This window comes from Sander lucioperca, chromosome 2 (assembly GCF_008315115.2).
Source record: "Sander lucioperca isolate FBNREF2018 chromosome 2, SLUC_FBN_1.2, whole genome shotgun sequence".
Classification (NCBI taxonomy): domain Eukaryota; kingdom Metazoa; phylum Chordata; class Actinopteri; order Perciformes; family Percidae; genus Sander; species Sander lucioperca.
In genome coordinates this window covers 3,450,612-3,474,406 of record NC_050174.1, presented here as the reverse complement: position 1 = coordinate 3,474,406, position 23,795 = coordinate 3,450,612, and the positions used below count along the sequence as shown (strand labels likewise).

Sequence of the window (23,795 nt, the reverse complement as noted above, 5' to 3'; positions counted from 1 at the left end):
TATAACTATATATACACAGGTAATCACCCCTCTTCTCTCCAGAGACCACTGTGTTTCTCATTAATGTGAAATGGACACAAAGGAAGTGCAGTCCGAGGCGAGTGTTAATGTTTTTTGGATGTTTAGATGAGCAGTTCTCAAGAAAGCTGCAAGCAGCAATACCATAGGTCGAACAATCAACCCGTTTAAAACAGGTTTTTTAAAGGGCACTGCACTAGCAATATTAATCCTCCATACAAACTGAAATTAACACAAGGCCAGGTGTTTAGAAAACATATTGTAGGATATTTTACGTGTATGTTTTACTTGTTATTTGCAGACAATAACACTCAACTATCGGGGCATACAAGTAGGCCAGTGCTTACTGTATACCAGTCACAGAAAGGGTAAACCAATCCAGTGTTTCAGGTAAGCATCTGTATTAATCTAAACCCATTACTAATATCTGGAGGGTCCATTTTAATGTCAATATTGTGTTCTCCTGTATAAGCTTCGGTTTAATTATTTCGATGCAGACATTATTTCTCTCATTCAAAACCTTTTCAGCACTGAATAGTATACTGACAGTACGGGTTAGGTATCTGTGTAATGATAAGATGCCATCAAACCCTGCACTCTGCCAAACTGGCTCCATGTAAGGATTGCACTCTCTAGTCTAATATCACATGTTGTACTGCTACCAAGACTCAGGCCAACCACAGACAACTCATCAGTCTCTACAGCACTTGCACTCCTAACAGTCTCCTCAATGACCCTCTCCCTTACACCTTAGAAAACACCCTCTCAGACACAAGAATCTCAGAATCCATAACCTTGCTTGACATGACTTATCATTAGTTATCCCTGATTTGTTATGTATTGTTATACGTTCATTTTCATTTCAAACCAAGCACACATGAAGGTATTTGAGGGCCATGGTCTTCCCTCTGCAGCAGAAAAACAATGACAAGGGAGTTAGTATTTAGGTTGTGTCAGTGCTGGACAAACAAGATGGAAAGTTAAAAGATGTGGAACAGCCACTATTCTAACTCCAGGATTGCTGACTTGATGGTGTAGTTTGCTTGTAATTGGTATAGTCATTCCCTATAGACCAATATAACATTTGGTAATTTAATCAGATGACTTTTTGAAATATTGTGAGTGAACATTTGCACATTTTATCCTCTAAAACGATTCCACGATCAATTACTTTGTATGTTACGATAAGAATGGGAGTTCGGAATTTGACAATCCCTACACAGAAATTAAGAGGCAGATGTCTTAACGATCACCATCCTATCTAATTTGTAAAACTAACACTACTGGACATATTGTTTTAATAATGTATTCTGTCTTAATTTTCACAGTTTTGCTTACTTCTCCACCATAACTGAGAAGCCTAACATGGAAATGCACGCTGCTGACCACAATGGCACTGCTACATTGTTGCTAAAAAAAGCATCCTTACTTGGTTATAATGGAAAGGCCTGAAAATCTATCAGTATTTTGGTTCTAGCAAACTGTTACTGGTTCTCGATACCTACCCTTACTGACAGTACACTGCAGCAGAACTACTGCCTGATTCAACAAGCCCTCTAGGACAGCATAGGTCTTCCTTCTGTGTCAGTGCCCAGTTGGTCACTAAGTGTTTTAACACAGCCACAGACCTGTTCAAGCCTGTTCTTTGTCAGTTTTCCATAATTGTTCCTTGACCTCCGTGGGCAGGGTGTTGAAGACCTCCTCCTCTACCACGAGACCCGTTCTCTTTAGCTGTCGGCACTCGCCCAGCTCCACAGGCAGACACTCCAGACGGTTTCCTCTCAGCTCCAGCTGTGTCAGCCCGGTCAGCTCTCCGAACCGCGATGGCAGAGACTGCAGGCAATTGTTCCCCAAGTTCAAAGTGCGAAGCTTTTTGCAATGGAACAGCTCATTAGGCAGGCCCTCAATCTTTATTTCAAGGTGGGGAGGGTGTTGTGTTGGGAGGCAAACAGAGAGATATTAGTATCTGTAACAAACATTTTTCAGAAAAAATCCAACGTACAATCCAAAAAGATTTAAATAATGGAAAACAGTAATTATTCAAGTACTCACCCTGTTGGCAGTAACTGCCAGGTACTGAAGATTCTGGAGGAAGCCTATGTCTGTAGGGATATTGATTAGGTTGTTATGGCTCAGGTCCAGGAAGCGCAGCTTGCGGCAATAAAACAACTGGCTGGGGATCTTCTCGATCTTGTTTCTGTTCAGGTACAGTTTCTCCAGGTTGGTCAGTGTGCCAATCTGGATGGGAATATAGGCAATCTGGTTGTACCAGAGTTTAAGGCAGACCAGCCGATGAAGGTGCTGGAAGCTGATGATCTCCTCGATGGTCTTTAGATTGTTGTCTTTTAGATCAATCTCCTGCAAGTTGTGCAAGCTGAAGATTGAGTGTGGTATGCGTTCTAGATCACAGCGAATGAGCTCTAGCTCAGTCAGATTGACCATCTTCTTCAGGCTGTTGAGCACCATCAGCTTGGTGCCTTCATTATTGATGGAAAGCTTCTGGAGGTGCAAGCCCACATCAGTCACTACCTGAGGTAGCTTGGTGAGATTGCTCTTCAGACGAAGAACTTTGAGCCTCTTGAGCTCCCGGAGCCCATCAATGACAATGTAACGGTTGTTCTCCGCGCTGAGATTCCCTGTGAGATGAAGCTCACTAAGATTCTTCAAACTGTAGATCCATAAGGGAATCTCTTTGATGTCAGTGAACTTGATGTGCAGAGACTTTAAGTTCTCACGCAAAAAAGCCAATGCAGGAGCTTCGATTTTGGCTGGTGTGTGGTAAAGCCACAGCTCTCGCAGGTTGACCAACTGGGCGATGATCGGCGGGATGGTGACATCAGGGATAAGCTCCAGTTTAACAACCTCCAGCTCCATCAGGTCAAATACTGTGTCAGGAATGCCACTCAGCATGAAAAGGTGCAACTCCAACTTCTCCTGAGAGTTCTTGGTAATCCTTTGCCTGAGCTTGTCCAGCGTCCACTCATTATTGAGGTTGAGTTGCCTCAGCTTATTTTCGCTTACTTCTGAGAGGAACACAGCGAAGCGTTTGGAGTACAGAGGGTCATACTGATCTATCATGTGCATCATGAATGCAAAGTCATTCTTCACATCGGGTATGTCACTGTAACTGCTCTCTTCCCGTATCGACTCAAAGGAATACTTCTTTAGAGAGCGCCGAAGCATCCAGGAAAGTGTGTACATGCAGATCAAACCATACACCATTACTAAGCTAATGTAGAAACAGGCTAATATTTTAAAAAGTGTAGCCAAGGGGTGAGCACACCGGTACACGCTGTAACCTGTCAGACTCTCTATATTCACTGAACAGTCAACACTGAATTTAATATCATGCACGTAATACCCTGTATAGCAGATTATCAAAATAAACTTGATGACTTTGATGATAGTCTGACGGATATACAGTCTGTATACAATGTCTCCTTCTTCAACGTGTATACGGAACTTTTTGACTTTTTCAAAGAGTGCTTTTGCCTGTTCACCCTCTTTCTTGTCCAAAACCCCGGTTTCCGTTCTATCTACAATGCCCTGCTCAAGGCGTGTCTTTGTTCTTTGGAGCATAGGAACACTGGCTTCAACATCCTCACTGATAACAGACTCCTTGTGGTCCATTGAGCCGTTCATTTTCATTGGTTTTGGGTCACTCTCTTCGACCACTGTCTCTGACAGTGCCCTCGTTGTCCATGGGGAGTCAAAGCATTTCAGCAAGATGGATACAAAGTGCTCTAGTTTGGAACTAGTCCGTGGGAACTTGAACCAAAAGTTGCTGCAAGCTAGGAAAATAAGGGTGTGAAGTAATACTAGGTAAGGAAAATACTTGGCAAACCAGTGCAATCTATTCTCATAGCACACGGCATCCACATAGTTGTACTGGTGGCGGTCCAGATCATACTGGATCCCTTTGGGCTCCAAGAACAATGATGGGGAGATAGTAGAATTGAAGTTCTTCCTGCAGGTCTGATTGACCACCCATTTGCAGGGCAGGCAGATCATCTTGTCCTGGGTGACCTGCAGTGTCCCCCCAAACACAGAAATCATAAGCATAACAATGGAGATGTAGTCTGTGAACACATCCCACCATGGTTTCAGGATGCGGTATGCCGGCTGTGTGTCCACAAAGTACCGCAACTCAGTGATGGGGATCATGGTTTATCTGTGGAAAAAAGAGTTGAGGACAATCATAACTGAGTACAGCGATATACTGAATTATACATATACATAAAATCCTACTTCCAAAATAAAAAATAAAAATTCCTTCCCCCTAAAGGTGCTGACACACTAGGCAGACGGCAAAGAACTAGTGGCGATGAAGGCCGACTGTGGTGTATCCTCACGTAGGGCTGGACGATTTTGGTTTCGATTTCGATTTTTACGATTATTGAACGATTATTTTAAATTTTTTTTCTTTTCTTATACTGTAAATATGTTCACGGTTATTTTTTCTAATGAAAGAGTGCATGATCCTATCTTTGTGATTCTAAAATAAGGAAACAACACACAGATAGCAATTAATGCTTATTTATTAAATATTTCAAACAACTGAACTGAAATCTACAACAGTAGATTTTACAATGAAATAAAAACGTCTTATAAAAAAGTAATTTAAGTTTTAATGTAAAAAAAAAAGTTTCCTAAAAATGTATAAAATAAATAATAAATGTCCATCATAAGATTAACGGGAACCTGTGGTTAACTGTCTTTTCGGAGTTAAACTCCACAAGCGTGTCCTGCGGCTCGCCGGCCGTCACACACACACACACACACACACACACACACACGTCCACAGCGCTGCAGGCAGAGGCGGGATCTGTTCCGAGTATAATGAAGCCCCGTCTGTGTTGAGCAAAACATTACGCGAATTACTACGAGAATGGACGTGCATTTAATGTTAGGGGTGGGAAAAATAATCGATTCTTAGATGCATCGCGATTCTCTCTAGAACGATTCGATTATCGATTCTGATAAGTTAATAATCGATTATTTATTTTATTTAAGATTTTTTTTTTTTTTTTTTTTTATGTGTTGATTTTTATTTAAAAGTTACTGTCTCCAGACAAGTACACATCAGAAAACAGAGTGACTGAAAGAGGATGGGATAATGGATAACAACTTAGAGTTTAGGCAGAAAAAAACACAAAAATGGCCAAAAGGAAAAACATTTTTTGTATATATACACATGATCTAATAAGACATACATAAAATAATTAGGCAAAACACATATAGGCTGTTCATCTACTTCATCACATTACATCTGACCACCTCATGTTTCATGTTCTAAGAAGCCAATTCTCCACCTTTAAACATGACTGAGCCTCTGACCTGGAAGATTACTGTGAGAGACGGTGAAGCATGGAATGACTACAGAACAAAAACCTCAGTAGACAAAACATTTCATTAAAACTTGTGTGTGACAAATATATGTCAAAATCTAAGCTTTGTCTAGCTGCTTTGTCTAGGAAGTGATTAGCAAACTCTGAGTAGCAAACTCAGATTTATATGTATATTTTTTTAAATCACGCATGGAAAATTGTTGCATCGAGATGCATCGATAATCGGTTTAGAATCGAATCGTTGGCCTCTGAATCGGAATTGAATCGTGAGGTGCCAAGAGATTCCCACACCTATTTAATATAGGAAAAGTGCACAAGTATTAGCATCATTTGTTGTTGTTGTATGTGACGCTAAGGTCTAGTGACGATGCTATAAAGACCATTGCCGTACTTGCGTCGCTCCCTTACCCCTCCTACCAGTCCCTATGGCCACTTGGCCAGTGGGAATGCAAACGGGAAAAAAGATTTTGGGGGAGAGTAGTTCTTAGAACTGCTTAGAAGTGTACTTTTCCTCTAAAAAGTACAAGTACTCTCCGATCGGAAAGCACCTATGGTCGCAGACTGGACGGGGCGGAGTCACATGACTACACACGCGGCGGCCGTAATATATATATATATATTTTTTTTTTAAAGATTATTTTTGGGGCTTTTCCCTTTATTATAGTGACAGTGGATAGACATGAAGGGGGAGAGAGAGATGGGGGATGACACGCAGCAAAGGGCCGCAGGTCGGATTCGAACCCGGGCCGCTGCAGGACTCAGCCAACATAGGGTGAACGCTCTTACTGGGTGAGCTAGAGGCCGCCCCAGGCCGTAATATGTTTTAATGGGAAAGTACATTAACACACAGTGGGCAGCCGCGGAAATATTAATAGGATTAAAAGACCGAAATAACCGACTTGGTAAAATTACGTCAGTTATAGGCTCTGAATTTCGGTTACGATTATTTTTCGATTAATCATCCAGCCCTATCCTCACGTCACCTGTGTCTTGGCCAAAAAGTTGCAATTGAACACACCGGAAAGACTACAGTCGACGGTCAATTAGCACATACGCTCTGCGCCTGTGTGAGAGGAAATAATTCTCCATATCAGCAGATAGCTGGCTAGTTAGCTAGCTTACTAATTTAACCCACCATGCTTTTATCCTACACTGGTTACAGAAAATAAGCCATACAAAGTTGTCAATCATCTTGTGATAGCAATGTGCTTTCCTACAGTGTCACAAGATGTGAATGTACCATTAAGTTGTTAAATTGTACTAATTTAGTGGCCAGCCGGCTGGCTAGTCAGCTAGCTTGCTTGCTTGGGGGCTGAATTCTCAGACTAGCACCAACCTGGATGCAGAGGGAGAGAGGTCTACGATCTTTAAATAAAGTTTTACGGACATTATATTATTCGTTTTTGTTTGTAGTATGTATGTAGACATTTAGAAAGACATGTATCATAAGTAGGGCTGTCAGCATTAACGTGTTAATCGCGATGCAATTAAGGTTTTTTTTTTTGTTTTTTTTTAATAATCGTATTAATCGCATGCTGCCATTTATTAATTTATTTTCACTTCACTCGGCTTTGCATCGTGCCTAATAGGCTACTATTTTGCTGTACTTCCTCGTAACACATCCTGCTGCTGCAGGAATAGCAACGCAGATTTCGGTGCCTCATTCTGGTGCCACTGATATGTCTGCACTTCTCTCTGATGCTCTGAAACAGACGTTACAGGCAACAGAAACATCGCTGCACGTGACGCTAGTTAACACTATACTTAACAGCAGCTAACGTTAGCCTACCACTAGCTAGTAGCTGGATTAAACACGGTTACAATGCTGACAGCTAACGCTAAATGGTGTAAAGTTTGACTGTGTTTTACTGTAGAGGATTCTGACACCGGGATGTAACAATCTGCAGCTGCTGTTGTCGGAAAAACACAGACGGTGCGTTCAATGAAACTGGTAATTTACAGTCTCGTGGTGCATTCAAAGTTGTTGTTAAATGCCCTTTTCCCATCTGGTGGTTGTTTTTGTCATTCAACAGCCATTTACTAGTGAAATAAGTTATTGTTATAGTGATTACATTATTATTAAACATTTAATTTTGACGATATGGCCTTAACAATAAACAAGCCATTCTTTAATGTCGCCAACTGTTTAGTATCCTTCTTTTTTTTAACTTTCTTAAAAAGTATCGGTTCAGGCACCGGTACCGTTTTAAAAGTACCGCTTTAGCATCGGTATCCAAACCAATCAAATACCCAACCCTAATATTGACTCTAGATTCAAATGTGTGACTAGATTAAATATATAATAAACAATTACAAATCTTAAAATCAAGTTCATAAAGTCATTTTCTTTGCATTCATTTGATTCCCAATCAAGATACACTGGTAAGAATTGCTTTCCATTGTTAATATGTACTTAAAAACAGTTCTGAAATGCAAAATAATAGAATTTTAATCACGTGATAAAACATGCGTGTTAATCGCAATGTAATTAAGGGCCTAGCATAATGCGTTAATTTTTTTTAATCGTATTAATCACATGCCGCCATTTATTAATTTATTTTCACTTCACTCGACTTTGCATCGTGCCTAACAGGCTACTATTTTGCTGTACTTCCTCGTAACACATCCTGCTGAGATAAAACATGCGATTAATCACGAGGAAACTATAGAAATTCAACGATTAATCGCGATTAAGAAAATGTAATCGTTTGACAGCCCTAATCATAAGTTATGTATCTCTATGTACATTTACCCTCTTAAGGACATAATGTGCAAAAAAAACTTATTTGAATAGTTCAAACCTTTTTTTAAAGATTATTTTTGGGGCTGTTGTATTGTTGGGACAGCTTAACATAGGAAAGTGGGAGAGAAAGAGGGATGACATGCAACAAAGGGCCACTGGTCGGAATCGACCCTGTGCCACTGCGGTAAGGACTGAGCCGTAGAACATGGGGTGCATGCTCAACCAGGTGAGCTACTAGGGCGCCTCGAACCTGTGTTTTTTAGAAGGAACATAAAAAAGTAATTTTTGGCCAGTTTTGACAGCCCTATTGTGTATTGGATTGATCAGATAAGATGGAAAATGAGAAGAGCTTTCTGTGTATGCCCTCTTGACTTAGTTGTTTGCTTGCTTTTGCTCACCTGTCCTGTGAGAGTGATTTCTCTAACAGACCAGCTCCGATGCCAAGTCAACATATTGAAAAGGCTGAAAAAAAGCCAATGAGGGTCAACTAGGGGTGACAGTGCTGGACAGACTGCAAAAACTAGGGCAACAGAACGCTCACCGTCGGCCCTACTTGGAACAATGGCCTATTACCATCTCCTTGGTGTGTCACCACCTTAATGCCTTAACAGCCTTTACCTGGACCACAACACAATACCAAGCCCAAAAATCAATACTACAATACTAACTAACAAGGTCATTCATCAGAACATTCCAGATGGTTAATTTGAAGGAGTAATGAACTTGTTGTGACACATACATGCCTGATTGACATTACTGAGTGGGCTACCATGTTATTGATTGAACTATTGTTAAACAGACACAATTAATCTTGCTTTCAAAAGAACTGTCATACTGGACATAGCATTTTCAAATGTTGCCAAATGGCAAAGCAACCAACGATAAAACATGAAGTCAATGTGTCTGCATTTTTATTTAGGGCGTTTTCACACATGAAAGTCCGAACCAAGGTCCGGACCAAGGTTCATGTTTTTGTTACACTGTATATATTTGATCCGGTAAGTTTTGGTTTCACACTGCAGTTTTGCAAGCACACTAAAGATCTATACGTGACAAAACTACGTCCTGCTGTCATCACATACGTGAGCTGCGTCTCCAGATACTGGAATTGATTGGTGTGTAGACGGGCTTCCTCGTCCTCTCGTATCCTCTCGTATCCTCTCTCTGTGTCGGGAGTTTTTTCAGCTGACTGCTGCTCTCCCCTACTGCCGCGGCTCTTTTGGTTTTGTTGTGTTGTTGAGAAGCAAGACACGGGAACTTTCTTTCTGGAGAATTTATTCAGAGACAAACGGAAACCTACACTGTACATTTACTACCACTTAACAAATAAACTGCTGATGTATTCTCAGCTCTGATAGCCGACAGCTGTCTGCTCTGAGCACATTCACCCTCACTCTCTCACCAAGCTATTCCTTAAAGGAGCTTCCCCGGTCTTGTAACACAAGGAGAGCCTGTCAGAGCTTCTTGTATTTTTGGTCTTTTGATCCGGACCGTGGTCCGGGTGAGGTTTCACACCTCTAATTTTGGTTCGGATCAAACTGAAAAGTCCGAAAGTCCGGACCAAATGAGGTATGTGTGAAAACGCCCTTAGTCTCTTCAAGATTTAGGAGAATTATTAATGGGTTGTCCCCATGAAGAAAAAGAACGGGAAAAAAACAAATATCCCACGGGCAGCTGCCTAGAAAGTGTATGCAGACTATACATAAAATAAATGAGTAAATTAACAATCAGATTGGCTTAATCAAGAAAAACCTATGCGCCTGAATTTCATTGGGAGGGCAGCCTTATTAGCAGGGATGCATTGAGCCCACTTTATCTCTTCTAATGCTGACTATGACACCAAAACTAAGTGCTTCAAACTGTATAAAGTACTCGGATACTTTATAAAGTATACATAAAAATTAGGAAAAGTTGAAAAAATGTCTTAAAAATGGCATTGTTATGCAATATCAACAGCAATAAAGAAAAGGTAACATAGATCGGTCATACTGGCCAATATCTTATGAGTCAGTAACGGTGCAGATCCATGGTATTGCATAGATGCATCACTACCAACTAGGGCTAGAGGTAGGCAATGTAATGATATTTCTGTGTGGTTATTTTATCCATTAACAATTTTTAATTCATGGTCCAGAAAATGTATTATCATAATGTGAGAAAGAATCACATATAACGTGATAGAGGACTGTTTTCCTTATCGCCCACCCCTGATTAGCAATAAATCTTATATGAGCCTCATATTTACACCAGGCACACAGGCAGCAAGATCCAAGTTATTACTCCAAGTTGTTGGATGAAATATAACCAAACTTAAAAAAAGCACATGTAAACAACATAATCGGTGCATAAGAATTGATAAAAAGGCTAATAATGCACTTGAAAAATATTTCTACTTACGAATCCAAACTGTAAAGCACAATAACTCCATACGTAAACAGCAAAGAGAGAACCACAACTACTCCTATGCCGCATACGAGCCAGATAAAGCCCTCCATATCAACCTCTAGCCTTGTGTGAGTGTGACACACCCAGCATGTAAGCTTGAGAAGTCACTCTTCTAAAGATGATGTTCCGTTTTGGCTTGTTTAACCCAAACAACACGACCGCCAGAGGAGCCACCTTGCTCCCCTGCTCTCTATTCTTAGCCATTTCCGTTAATAATACCCAGAGTATTGTCTGTGGGGGCCTTGAGAAGCGACCTTCAAGAGGAGATCCTGTTTACCTTATAGAAGCTGCTGTCTCCAACTAGTATCTCTCTGGAATACTGTACCGTCACCTTTTGCTCCCCCACAGCCCCCAAAAACACACACCTACACGTATACACAAAAAAGTTGGGAGTTGGCATTCATAAGAGCTTGCGCTTTGTTAGGAAACTGTAAAGACGCCTAGTTTGACCCTTGGCCAAATAAGAATTTACACTGGTCCCAGTTCATAGAAACTTTTGCATACATACATAACATTGTTTCCAGTGCTGTAGCCTGGTATAGGTAGAAGATGTAGCAGCACAACAACCACACTTAGTAAATAAAATACTCACCAGTTTTGAGTGTTTTATTGGTGCTCCAGTGTCTGATGATGACCTTGGTGGACAAGCCACTCTCCGTGTATCCAAAACTCTTCATGGACCATTGCCTCTCTCACCGCTATGGGGTTGAATAGAAGACCTGAAAAAGAAAATGGGAGATAGACATTTGGTTTCAGCTGGTTTTAACATACTTGGGAGTGACACACCTAAGCAAAAAGCGTAAATAAAGTTACTTGCATGCGTATTACTGATTCAAGTTATGTTTAAACAACAATACATTACACTATGTGGGCGGCTCCTCTTATTAACAAATGTGTAATATATCGTGGTAGCTAGATGTGTTGTGTTTCAGATAGATGAACATTTAGATGGATGTACTTATTATCCATCACTCACCGCTCGTAACGTTAGCATGGGAGGGGTGTCTTTGTCATCTGGCTAGATAACGTTAGCGTTAGCTGAGCAGGCACTTTTCAACAGAGAGTTAAAGATGGGTGTTTTTTTTTTTTCAATGTACCATTAAATAATGTGACATGCTATCTTTGCGGAAGTACACTGGTATCTCACAACAATCTACTTAGCTACATACACTGACCACAAACAATAACATTGTTTGCTGTTGAAACACGTTAGCTAGTAAGCTAACCCAGCTAACGCTACACCCCGGCTTTCTCTCTCTGTGTCTTCAGAAGTTTCCATCATAGCAACCGCTGTAGTTAATATGACAGTGATGAATTGCTAACATGTATTAAAACTGCTATGATGTTCAACTTACTACGTTTGGTGTGTTGCGATTAAATCCAACGCTACTTTAATGTTAACAACAGTTGCTAAGAAATTGCGTTTGCTAGCAACTCCACTTGCTAACGTTAGCTCTTGTTTTTCAAGTGAGTCTCCAGCACCTCCGAGACAGTTCTCCGCTTACACCGCCAAGACGACGGATGGCAGTGTGGTGCTTTTAACAAACGAGGAAGAAGAACGCTCTTCCGCTATCTCTCTGGAAGAGAGTTGTTGTTGATGTTTGGACAGTAAGAGAAAGATCATGTTTTGATTGACTGCACAACGGCTCTAAATAGTGTATTTTAATTTCGGAGATGTTGCCATTTAACTCTTTGCGGATTGTGTGCTTATCCCGGGCTTTAGTGCACCCAAATTGGCCGATGTCGAACAGACAGTCTGTTTATAAAACGGTTACATGTTCAGCACATTTTATGTCTATTAGCTTTCTCAAGGACATATGGAACAGCAACATGCACCTCAAATCACTGGGAAAGGAAAGAAAGATAATTTACTACAGTAACCCAGTCAGTTCACACAGGAATTACTGTACAGGTCAAGTCCAACTGAATTGCTGGAACTGCAGACAGCCACTTGACACAACACCTGCATTCTTCTGCATGTCATGCAAAGTAGTCCAGCCCCCAGAAGAAGGGACATCCTATTTTAAAATAATGAATTGGTGAGTACCTTGTCTTATTACCACCATCTTTTTATTATTCATCAACATTTTATTTATTCAGTTAGCCTGTAAAGCAAAACATTTCATGTTACCATGTGTTGCCTCTTTTCAGTGACTACACATTCACACTGGACATACACAAACTGCAGAAAAGATACTTGCAGCTCCAGCGGTCTCTACATCCAGACAACTTCAGCCAAAAATCTGAGGTAGGCAGGGGGATGTGAGGGGAATCTGAATAGAGATCAGTTCAGTAACATGGTGTATTAGTACAAGTGTGAGATACGAAATTGGATTCGACCCTTTGTCCCTTTTAGGCCACTTGACTGTGCATTATTGTTTTGTTAGTGTGATTCATTGTGATTTAATCAAGGGAATAACTCTGGGCGAAAATCACAAGTTGAGTTTGAAAGGCATTGAAAAATATAGGCCCTTAAAAGGCTGTTTTCCCTATATTAAGCTACCAGGCAAACAAGGTCAAGACAAGGGAAGCAGTTCAGGAATTCAAAATCGCAACAATTGAGAAGATGAAAGCATTGCTTTAAGAAAAAAAGGACAACTTGCAAAAAAATGAAATATAGTACACAATTAATGAGTGGAGTTCAAACAGCTTTATATTTTAAATTGTATAGTATGATCAGTGCTATTCAGGCGCCCAGGAACCTATTTTTGACCAGGGGTGCTGAATAATAAAATAATGGATGTCTGACGATTTCTCCCCCCAGGAAATGTTTCAGATTTTGACAGCTAATATGTCATTTTAGCGCAGTGTATGGGTGAGAGTGAGAAGTTTTAGAAAAGTCCTGGACAGCCACAAATTCCACTGTTCCACAATTATGCGACAGCACTCGCCACTCCCTCCACTGCGGGCACCCTAACATCACAGAAGCGCACTTGACATCATTAGCCTATTTCAGTATATAGATAAGGTAAATTATTTTTCTTATCGTCAAAACCACACCAGAGATGTTTGGCTTGAAAATATATGCTAATAATCAGGCTGCAATGACCTCGCCAACAATTTCCTAACTTGTGCCTTCTCCACAGCAAATAACCAAAGTTTCAGGAGACACTCAACCAGCGTGTAAACCGTAGTTCCTTTCCACACATGAACAGGAAGTAAGCTGAACATATTGCCGTATTTCAGGATAATTACCAATTTTGCCCAGTAGATGGCACTCTAACACAACAAATGACACAAGAAACGGCTTATCATTCATTCTCATCTCAGCTGAAAAGACCGTTGAAAAGTTTCTGTCCCGAACCTCCTTCCAGGATAACTGAAGTTGCTTGACTGACAGGGCTTTTTGAATCCTTCTGTAAAGTTATCGTTAGATGCTATGATGGTGCTGCTAACGTGAGCCGAGTTGCTTGCTAATGTTAGTTCAGACTCAAGCTCCAACAGAGTTTGCTTCGGTGGTGGACGAGGAAACATCAACTGTAACATCTACAGATGAAATCTTGCTAATTTTATTTTATTGTTTCTTGAGATAACTCTGGTTATTTTATTACTATGCCAGAAGAAAAAATCTTGTATCGTTTTCTGTGACATATTCTTCTCTACAACTAACGTTCCAGTCAACTAGCCTCAGCCTGCTCGCTTCTCAGCGAGTCACGTCAGTTAATTTTTAGTAGGCTATATTCAAACCTATCCATAACCCTTTTTTGATATTTGCCTCATTATTTGATATACAAAAATATAAATAATGTCAGTCAGCGAATTAGTAATTATTTAAAAAATATAAAATCCAGCTCCTGCTAGCAGGGGGTGCTGTAGCACCCTCAGCACCCCTCTTCCCGCACCCTTGGAGCTATTTAGGGCCCAAGCGCCGACAGCGGTGAAGGCCCTATTGAAACTGAAGGAATTATTATTCCTTCGTCCGGCAAATGAATTGCCTTTTTGAGGGGCTTAACATACTCAAAAACTCACCAAAATTGGCGGTCGCATCAATTCTGGTGAAAAGTTCACGTATTTTAAGGGGTTCAGGAATAGGTGCGCAAAATGGCTCGCTAGCGCCCCCTACAAAACTTAAAAAATTTAGCCGCTGCAGTACGTTTAACGTAGACTCACGAAACGTGGTACACATATAAAGCATGTCAGGACGTACAAAAAACGTCATTGGAGCCATACCCTAAACCCAACAGGAAGTCCACCATTTTGAATTGAAAGTTTGAAATTAGTGCTATTTTGGCCATTTCCACATGTCGTACTTTAACGAACTCCTCCTAGAGATTTCATCCGATCAATTTCAAATTTGGTCTGTGCCATCTTAAGACATTAAAGATGAAAAGTTATTAAAAGAAAAACTTTTCGTCATATGACATGGCTGTGGCGGGGCGGCCATTTTGTGCGTTTCACCATCGAAACAGGAAGTGGGTGTAACTTGAGTGTGAGTGTGATGGTTTGACCCGCCCCCTATGCTTAAGCCACGCCCCTTTCATCACTGGTGACTGGTAACTGGTTTAAGGTAGAGTCTTATGTAATATATCAATGAACTCAGCAGAGACTTCCTTTTTTATTGGTAAAGGTTTGCCCCGACCCCTATGCTTTGGCCACGCCCCCTTTCACAGCTAATGAACTGTATGATGTAGAGTCTTGTGTGAGGTATCATTGAACTCAGCAGGGAGTTCCCTTTTCATTGGTGACGATTTGCAGTGTCTGAGTGCCGCGCAAATGCACAGTCGCAAGGAGCGGCGTCCGCCAGTAACCCCTGACACGCGCAGAGGCGCTGCTTGCAGCTTTAATTTACTTGTATCAGGAAAAGCACAGGTGTATCACATTAATGAAGAATGTCCATTATGCATCCCAGGAAGCGATTCCAGTAAGCCAGCATGCACAATAACAAGATCCTGGAACTGGTTTACCTAACCCTTTATTATTGTTATTTATTACACCTGTGCCTTTTTTCTGCCATGACATGCCAAGGTGTTTTTTGTGAAAAGGGTATTTTGCAAAATAATGTACATAGATACAAATATTAAGAATAAAGTATGATTAAAGATAAGTAAGTCAGAACAAATAGTATTAAAACACTAAAAGGCAAAAGCATGGGAGTCTGAAAATGTGGGACAAATAAAGTTTGAGAAACAAATTGAATGCTGAGTTTTAAGTAAGTAAAAGTCATTACAAATTAAATAAAGGTTAAGTAAGCAAAAGTGTCTTCTGTTCTTCATGTATTTCCTCACTCCTGCTAGAATGGAACTGTGGCATTAACAGCTTAATTTACTTGAAGAGTATTTTTTATTTTTTTAAGATACATTTTTTATTGTTTTTTTAACTTTAAACATACAGAACAAAGAAACACAAATTGAACAGGAACACAAACCCTCTTCCACCCCCCACCCTCTGCGGTCTCGAGGAAAACAAAACAAACAAACAGAAATCACACCTTGCCTAATCACTCTCCTCTAGTTCTTGAGGCGCTGAGGTCATTAGTTCTGATATTTGTGCTGCTGCGTTTTTCCATAGGTTGATAGTCGATGATTTGGCTTTGTTAATCCTTGCTGTAGAGCGCTCAAGCATAACTATGTCCAGAAAATACGCCAACAACTGTTTTATACAAAGTGAATGGGGGGGGGGCAGCGTGCAAGGGAGGGGGAATGACTTTAGAGACATATCTCTTCTGGGGAGTCCAATATGTCCTATGTCATATGTTGAAATGAATATACTGGTGATTTGGGTTCTTGGAACAGTGGAAAATGTCCCAAACTGTCTCCCAATTAATTGCGTTCCCCTCAGGACTCAGGTCTTTCTCCCATTTCTTTACTATTGGGAGTTCTCCTATAGATACTTACATCAGTTTAGCATAAATCCTGGACACCAATCCTCTCACAGGAAAACAAACCATTTAATGACTGGGTGCGCCTCAAGACTGTTTCCCTATAGCACTCCATAGCATTTTAGGGTTGATATTAAGCGAGGATAAAGGTAGAAAGATGTCCTGGGGACCTTAAAAGTATAAATACCTCTGTCACTCCACTGGTTAAAAGCAAAGGGTTTGTTCCCAGACATTAAGTGTGCGTTGTGCCATATTGGGGTATTCAAATGCCACTTATTGGTATAGCGTAGTTGCTCCTCTACCTGTTTAAAGTTGGTCAGTGTGTTGGTGATAATAGGGCCATAGGCTAACATAATTTTCTTTTGGACACACCTGCAAAGGCAAGGTCTTGCAGTCTTAGACTTCCAGTGAGGTTTTGCTCTATTTCTCTCCATTGAACTGTAGATGAAGGGTCCATCCACACTTTGAGGGCCCGTAGCTGAAAGGCTCTGTGATACACTTTAAGGTTGGGGAGGGCCAGGCCTCCCGTGTTTGTGATACATTGCAGGGTAGAGTATTTTAGTCTAGGTTGTTTATTATTCCAAATATACTGCCAAATTAGGGTATCAAGTTTCTACCAGAAATGTATTGGTGGGGCTAAGGGGATCATTGTACTTAAGAAATTCACACGAGGAACTATGTTCATTTTAACAACAGCATTCCTGGACCGTAGCGATGCCGGCAGCACAGACCAATTAGCCAGATCCCTTTGAACACTACTTAATATAGTTTCAGAGTTGTCCTGGACAACTCGCTGTAGCGATGTGTGTATGGTGATGCCCAAATATGTAATTTTGCACTGGGTTGGTATTGTACCACTAATAGCTGATGGCAAATAGCATGGGAGAGAGCGGGCATCCCTGTCGCGAGCCCTGCTCGATGGGAAATGGCTGAGAATGCAAGCCATTAGTTGAGACTATGGCCGTGGGATTCGCATATAAAGTACCATGTCAATGAAGTTGGTCCCCAAACCAAGCCTCTCCATTACTTGCCACAAGTAGGTTCCACTCTAGGCGGTCAAAAGCTTTTTCCACGTCCACTGATAAAACTGCTGCCGTTGTTGGAAGGTTTTTGGCTTCTTCTATTACATGAAACTACCTACGTACGTTGTCTGCAGCGTGACGCTTTGGTATAAGACCTGATTGGTCAGGGTGGACTAGTTTCTCAATTATGCATTCTAGGCGGAGTGCCAAGACTTTGGAATAGAGCTTAATATCAGTCCCAATGAGGCTGATGGGCCTGTAGTTTGAGCACTCCGTAAGATCTTTGCCCTTTTTGGGTATGACAGAAATTAGTGCAGTGTTGGTTTGTTGATGAAAAGTGCCCCTCTCTATGGCTGAGGTTAAAGTTTGTAAAATGATAGGTCCTAATATGTCAAAGTATTGTAGAAGAAGTTCTGATGGGATTCCATCTAACCCCGGTGTTTTCTCTTTTTTAACTGTTTTTAATGCTGATTTAAGTTCCTCTAACGTTATAGGTTGACCCAGTTCTTCTGCCTCCTCTGGGTCAAGAAGAGGCAGGTTTAGCTGTTTTAGGAACTCCTGGCACTGTGTGGGATCTGGGTTGCATGAGGACTCATACAACTTTGAATAAAAGGATTGAAAAGTGGCGCTGATTTCTTTAGGATTCGTTGAGATACCTCGGTCCGTGCGGATGCTGTTGATAGTAGCTCTGGACCCGCTTTGTTTCAATTTCTGAGCCAGCAATTTGCTTGGTTTACAACCATTAAAATAGTAATTTTCTCACTCTGTGCATTATGAATTCAGCTCTCCTTCTTAGCAAATTATTTAGCTCTGCTCGACTTGTGACTAGAAGAGTATGTGTAGATTTAGAAAAACCCGTCTTTAGAGGCTGCTCCAGGGATTTACAACGTTCTTCCAACTCCGCCTTGAAGAGTTTTTAAGGTAAAGTAATGACTTACATGTCTAAAATAAGTTGTGCACTTTTGATTTAAAAGTACATTTGGTCAGAGGAGGAAAATTGTGGATATAGGGCAGGGATAATGGAAAAATTGTGTCATTAATTAATCCCCCAGTTATTTTCTTTATTAAGGTGACATATTCAAATTGCTTCTTTAATATGGAGAACAGTGCAAAATCCAAACATATCCTAAGAAAAATATGAAATCCTCATATTTTTAGAAGTTAACTGTTAACTGAACTGTAATTTAAAAGAGGCACTCCACTGATTTCCCTTTAAAGATCAATTACAAGTCCATCGTGAACTGTGCCTCAATTGCTTGCTTGTCGGCTAACGGTTAATGATCGGTCGGCTATCGGTCAGAAAAAAAAATCTAAATTAGCATCCCTAACATCGGTGTTTACCATAGACTTTTTTTTTTTCATCACAGTTCGTAAACATACATTGTACATATACAATGAAAAGGTGACAGACTTACAAACTTCACTGAAAGTGGTGTCAGCAAGTGTTCTTAATTAAATTGTTCTGTGTAGATATTAGTTATTGAAATGTTTACCTGGCAGGGAGGGTCCAATTAAAGGTGCTATCAAGTTGCATCATGGGAAATGTAGGATGCAGTGTCGTAGGGCTTGACTAGTTTATATCCACGCATTCTACTTCCAGGATTGTTCAGGTGCCGCCGTAAATTCCGCCGGATGTCTTTCATTTCGGCCGGATGTCCGTTACCTTCCTCTTTCTTTGTGTTAGCATATTAAACTCTGGTAGATCTCTGCAGGGTAAATCCAGACAGCTAGCTAAACTATCTGTCCAATCTGAATTTTCTGTTGCACGACTAAAACAACCTTTGAACGTACACGTTCCACCCAAACAAGTTCCTTCCTGAGGCTATTTTTCAGCCACGCCGTTGTTGCGCCACCCAAGACAATTGTGATTGGTTTAAAGAAATGCCAATAAACCAGAGCACTTTTTTCTCCCATCACGGAAAACTGTGTGGACTCACCAGACCCTCCTCCGCAGCACTGCGGAGGAAGGTCTGGCAATGCAAGACTAGGGCTTGACCCATACTAGGGACTAAAAGTCAGGATATCTCTACCTCTGCTGCTTTGAGAACGCCTTTAAGAAATTGTATAGAATGTCATCAATAAAATGCACACAGACAACTCATGATGGTGCTTTATACTGACAGACATTAAAGGGAAAAGACAGGAAGAAGGTCTAATTTTGACATGCCCACTTGACGTTGGATGGAACATTCCCTCGCTGCTGTTTAGGAAGTACATTTGCTCTTCTCTTACCATCACTTTTGATATTTAACTTATTATAGGTAGAAAAAGTGTACCTTTCTAACACCAGAATCTTGTGAGGAAAAATAGGTTTGATGTACTTAGTAAATCACATTCAGCCCGAGGCTAGCCTGATATGAGACAGGTGGGCCTATATTTTACATAAAACCCTTGACTAGTTCAGCTTTAAAAATGTCAATGAAAGAAATAAGACTTTTCCAAGTGTATCTGAGCAGTTTTAAGTTAAATGTGTTTATAGGTTATTTTACGAAGTGGTAAATGTTCACATTATCCTGTTTCCCCCTCGTGGATCATTAAAAAACTTTGCCTGGCATAAGAATAAGCATTATGAGTACAAGGAGGAGAGGAGGTGTGTTGCTTCGCACGTAATTTATTCTGTACACGCAGGCGCAAAAGCACAATGCAAAATGTTGTCAAGATATGAAATGAGAGCTTACTCATATTCAGCAGAATGTGAGAGAGGAGAGGTAGCCTAAATGGTTTCTACACACACAACCTGTCCAATATTGTACTGACTCTGTTTTATTTATTAGCACCTCTGGCCATTTTTTTCTTAATTAGACATCTTCCAGCCTCAGGGGTCTTCATCATATATAGAAAACTCATTACTTATACAAGGCTACAAGGCAGCCACCTACTGCACTGGCTGTTACAGAAACAGCTCCACACGATGGGCCCATGGGCCAGAGCTTGAGACTATTGATTTTCACAAGAGCTGACAGACCTGATAGCTGCAAAATGTACATGGATCTGCCAACCATTTCCAAGATATTTTTGTTTCCACACGTCTGTCGTGTCAAACGTATACCTGGATCCCTTGAAGTGTCCCAAACTGCTCAACTACAAAAGAGAAGCTGTATGTCATACACCTGACTGTCAGTATCACCAAGGATTTGGTGTTTAAAAAAAAGACAGGGATGGGATTGGGATGATAAGGTGTAAAATTGCTCAGGTGTTATTCCCTTTTGTGACAGTTTGATGTGTAACGCTGGATAATGTGAATATGTGTTAAAAACCACAATAACATGCTTTCCCTTTTAATGAATGAATATGCACTGAGCACGATTAGAAGCAAACTTAACAGAACCCTCTTTTGCAGAAAGAACAGGAGTATTCTGAAAGCCACTCTGCTCTTGTGAACAAAGCCTACCAGACTCTGCTTAAGCCTTTGAGTCGTGGTCTTTATATGGTGAGTTCTTCTAATGAACAGTTTATTTTTTATAACTGCAAGCTCTGTCTGTCTGATCGCTTGTTCTAAAGAAACATCCTTACTGTCTTAGTATGACAACAGTCAAAAGTAGTAACATGTATTTGAAGGAGCAGTTGAGTTTGATGAACTTCCACCCTAATTTTCAGCTGGAGCTGGAGGGGATGCATATAGAAGAGGGCACCGACTCCGGGGCTGATTTGGAGTTTCTAATGGAGCTGATGGAGATCAACGAAGCCCTTGATAAAGCTAGGACTCCAGAGGAAGCCAATAAGATAGGCCAAGACACAAAAAGTAAATAAATATGCCTGTTAAATTTATTGAGCGAAAGTCTGGTTGAGTGATCATAATTTAGCACAGGTGGACGTTGAGTACATAAACCTGGTTAATTGGTGCTGCTGACACATCAGCTGTGTAGCTGTTTAAGATTTTTGACTAGTTTTACCTTTCCAGGCCTCAAAACGTTATTAAAATGAAAATTAATGGCTGAACTGCTCACTGGCTGAGGCATTTCTTTGTTTTAGGGGTTAAAGTTGTAATCCTTAAGATTTAAGTTCTGGTTGATTTGGTATGACACCTGTGATTACCATGGTAACAGCAAGTGCACTCCAGCACTCCTCGAGCAGCTGCTTTGTCAGGAATACAACTGAAGAGCAACTGATGTATCTGTTCCCAGTGCAACAAAACAAACTCACGTTGTTGGTAGGCATATATAGGCAATTTGAATCCTGGGTGGGAATTGCGGACTCGGCCATGTACAATGACAACTAATATAAAGGTAGTTACAGAATCACTGAATGGCTAATGCATAAAAAATGGCGACCATAAATTGAGAAATTATCTCATGAAAATATCAATAATTATAACTACGGAACTATGGGATGTATATGCAATGCACAACAAGGCTGGCACCGTCAGACCAATGAATAAAGCAAACTTGACACATGTATCTCTGTATGGTCTGTTTAATCTGTGTCCCATTTTTGTAAACTAAAATATTTCATTATATCCTTGTGCTAGATAGTGTGAACTTGTTAAAGCTTTAGTGCGTAACTTTTTTTTTATATTAATGAACATCTGTTACATTCAAGTACATTGATCCAAAGCTAATTAAGACTATCAGCTCCACAAAACTCTCTCTGTATTTCTCAGTATGGCTATGTTCAGAAAATGGTGTTGTCTTGTGTTTCTTAAGAGTCCATCATGCATTTTTAATCCTCCGTGTCCTCCTTGGGTACTAGCAACTGCGTGGAGGAGGAGTGGGGGTGGTGCGCAATCACGGAAGGCTTGTATCATGTGGACGCGCTGGCAGTTTATTGTCATTACTTAGAATTCCTCACAGAAACTACGCACTATAGCTTTAATAATGTTAACAAAATATGTCTTTTTGATTTTTCTAATGTGGTTTTCTTTAACCTAAAATAAAGCAGTTACTCTCAGAGGGGAGTGTGCTTTGTGTTCTATGTGCCATGTGTTGTTAACACGTGTATTACAGGAACTTGTCTCCTCTCTTGCAGGGAAACTGGCAGTCTTGACAGAGGAGATAGATGCTGCCCTTCTTAAAGGTATTATATTCAGATGTTCAAAACATTTTCTGTTCCTCCCACTCATTCCTGTGTTTGTTTTGTAATCCATTCTGAAGCTTTCCTTAAGTCACTGAGTGAGTTAGTGATTGAACTTCCTTTTGCACTCTCTTTTTTTCTCAGGAGAGCTTCAAGCCGCCAAGGCCCTGCTTTCCCAAATGAAATACCATGCAAACATTGAAGAGAAAGTGAAGGAAAAACTTTCTGAATTCATGTAATTTCCCCCCTGTTTAGTATCACTTTATTATATATTTTTTTAGCTACTTAAAAAACGTTTTGTAGATAAGCACACACATTGTACATTTGTTTTGGGATTATGTAAATCTATTGTTCAAGTTGAATAATAAAACTACTTTTAATGCATAATACACATCTGAATTAATCGTGAATTGTACTCTACTCTTGTACGCTATATTTTTTTATTTAAAACAGTACAGATATGAGGATGTAATTGGATGCATACAGTATTCCACTAATTTCACAAGCCTAATCATATCCACTTGTACCTAATGTATCATTAAATGTGACAGAGATTTATAATTGTCTCTGATTAAATGTGCTGCTCAGAGTGTTTATATGATTATCCTGCCTATCAGTTCAGCATTTTGTCATGTGGGGATCACACAGAAATGGGACTCCCACTCAGTTCCTCAGGGTACCTTTAGGTGGAGACATAACACCTTGACAATCATCATGCAGAGGCGCAGTACATATTGTACAAACTGGATATGGGACCAGAAGGAAGTCCTTTTATAGGGATAGACAGCCTATTGAATTATTTATAGTGGCTTCATATGCAGCATTAATACTATGATAATCAGGAAAACCTCACTGAATGACGATTACTCGATGAGCCAAAGATCTATGATCTGTGTAAGGTTCTAGCTCATAAATTGATTGTACATTGAACCTGTACACCTATGCGTGCAGCACACTGATAGGTGCATCAGTATTTAAATTCATCCATCTTCTCGCTCATTTGAGTTGTTTTTTTTTCCAACACCATAGAGTCATAATCTGCTTTGCAAATTGGAGCTCCAGTCACACCAGGGGCTTTCTGAGAAACTGATACAGGTGTAATCACACTGAAATAAAAAGGTTGTCACTTAATCTAATGGCAAAAAGTAAACCATCAGATCACATATCGTGAAAAATGTTATTTGAGACACCCCACAACCTAAACCAGTTTGTGTGTATTAGTGGTTTTACACTGACACTGTTTTTCTGTGCCCCACACCTCACTGGAACACCCACTGTAACACATCCTGACTGGTTGTTTATTAAGTCTGGAGCAACAATGTCATGTGTCTGAGGCTGTTTCGTTTTTTTTTACGGTGGAGAAGCAGTTTCCTTAATACACATGGATAGAC

The 23,795-nt window shown here is 40.4% G+C and overlaps 2 protein-coding genes across 4 annotated transcripts; one reads left to right on the top strand and one right to left on the bottom strand.

Annotated features, from left to right (window-relative positions):
• Nucleotides 1–116: 116 nt before the first annotated feature.
• lrrc8ab (leucine rich repeat containing 8 VRAC subunit Ab) lies at nucleotides 117–12,068 on the bottom strand. Of its 3 annotated transcripts, none has more exons than XR_004105998.2 (5): nucleotides 11,910–12,068; nucleotides 11,147–11,273; nucleotides 2,071–4,189; nucleotides 1,524–1,926; nucleotides 117–926 (listed from the first exon to the last, which is right to left on the bottom strand). XR_004105998.2 is itself a non-coding variant. In XM_031305440.2 (5 exons), the coding sequence occupies exons 4-5, from the start codon at nucleotides 4,180–4,182 to the stop codon at nucleotides 1,651–1,653; spliced, it is 2,388 nt and encodes a 795-aa protein (XP_031161300.1). In that variant the 5' UTR covers nucleotides 4,183–4,189; nucleotides 10,832–10,919; nucleotides 11,147–11,273; nucleotides 11,910–12,068; the 3' UTR covers nucleotides 117–1,650. The 3 variants fall into 3 exon arrangements, 2 of the variants coding, with proteins under 2 accessions (XP_031161300.1, XP_031161299.1); XM_031305440.2 differs by adding an exon at nucleotides 10,832–10,919 and having other exon boundaries at nucleotides 117–1,926; XM_031305439.2 differs by having other exon boundaries at nucleotides 117–1,926.
• Nucleotides 12,069–12,160: 92 nt separating this feature from the next.
• Nucleotides 12,161–22,982, top strand: hscb (HscB mitochondrial iron-sulfur cluster cochaperone). The gene is made up of 6 exons (XM_031305441.2): nucleotides 12,161–12,593; nucleotides 12,706–12,802; nucleotides 20,735–20,824; nucleotides 20,992–21,136; nucleotides 22,360–22,407; nucleotides 22,549–22,982. The coding sequence occupies exons 1-6, from the start codon at nucleotides 12,229–12,231 to the stop codon at nucleotides 22,641–22,643; spliced, it is 840 nt and encodes a 279-aa protein (XP_031161301.1). The 5' UTR covers nucleotides 12,161–12,228; the 3' UTR covers nucleotides 22,644–22,982.
• The last annotated feature ends 813 nt before the right edge of the window (nucleotides 22,983–23,795 follow it).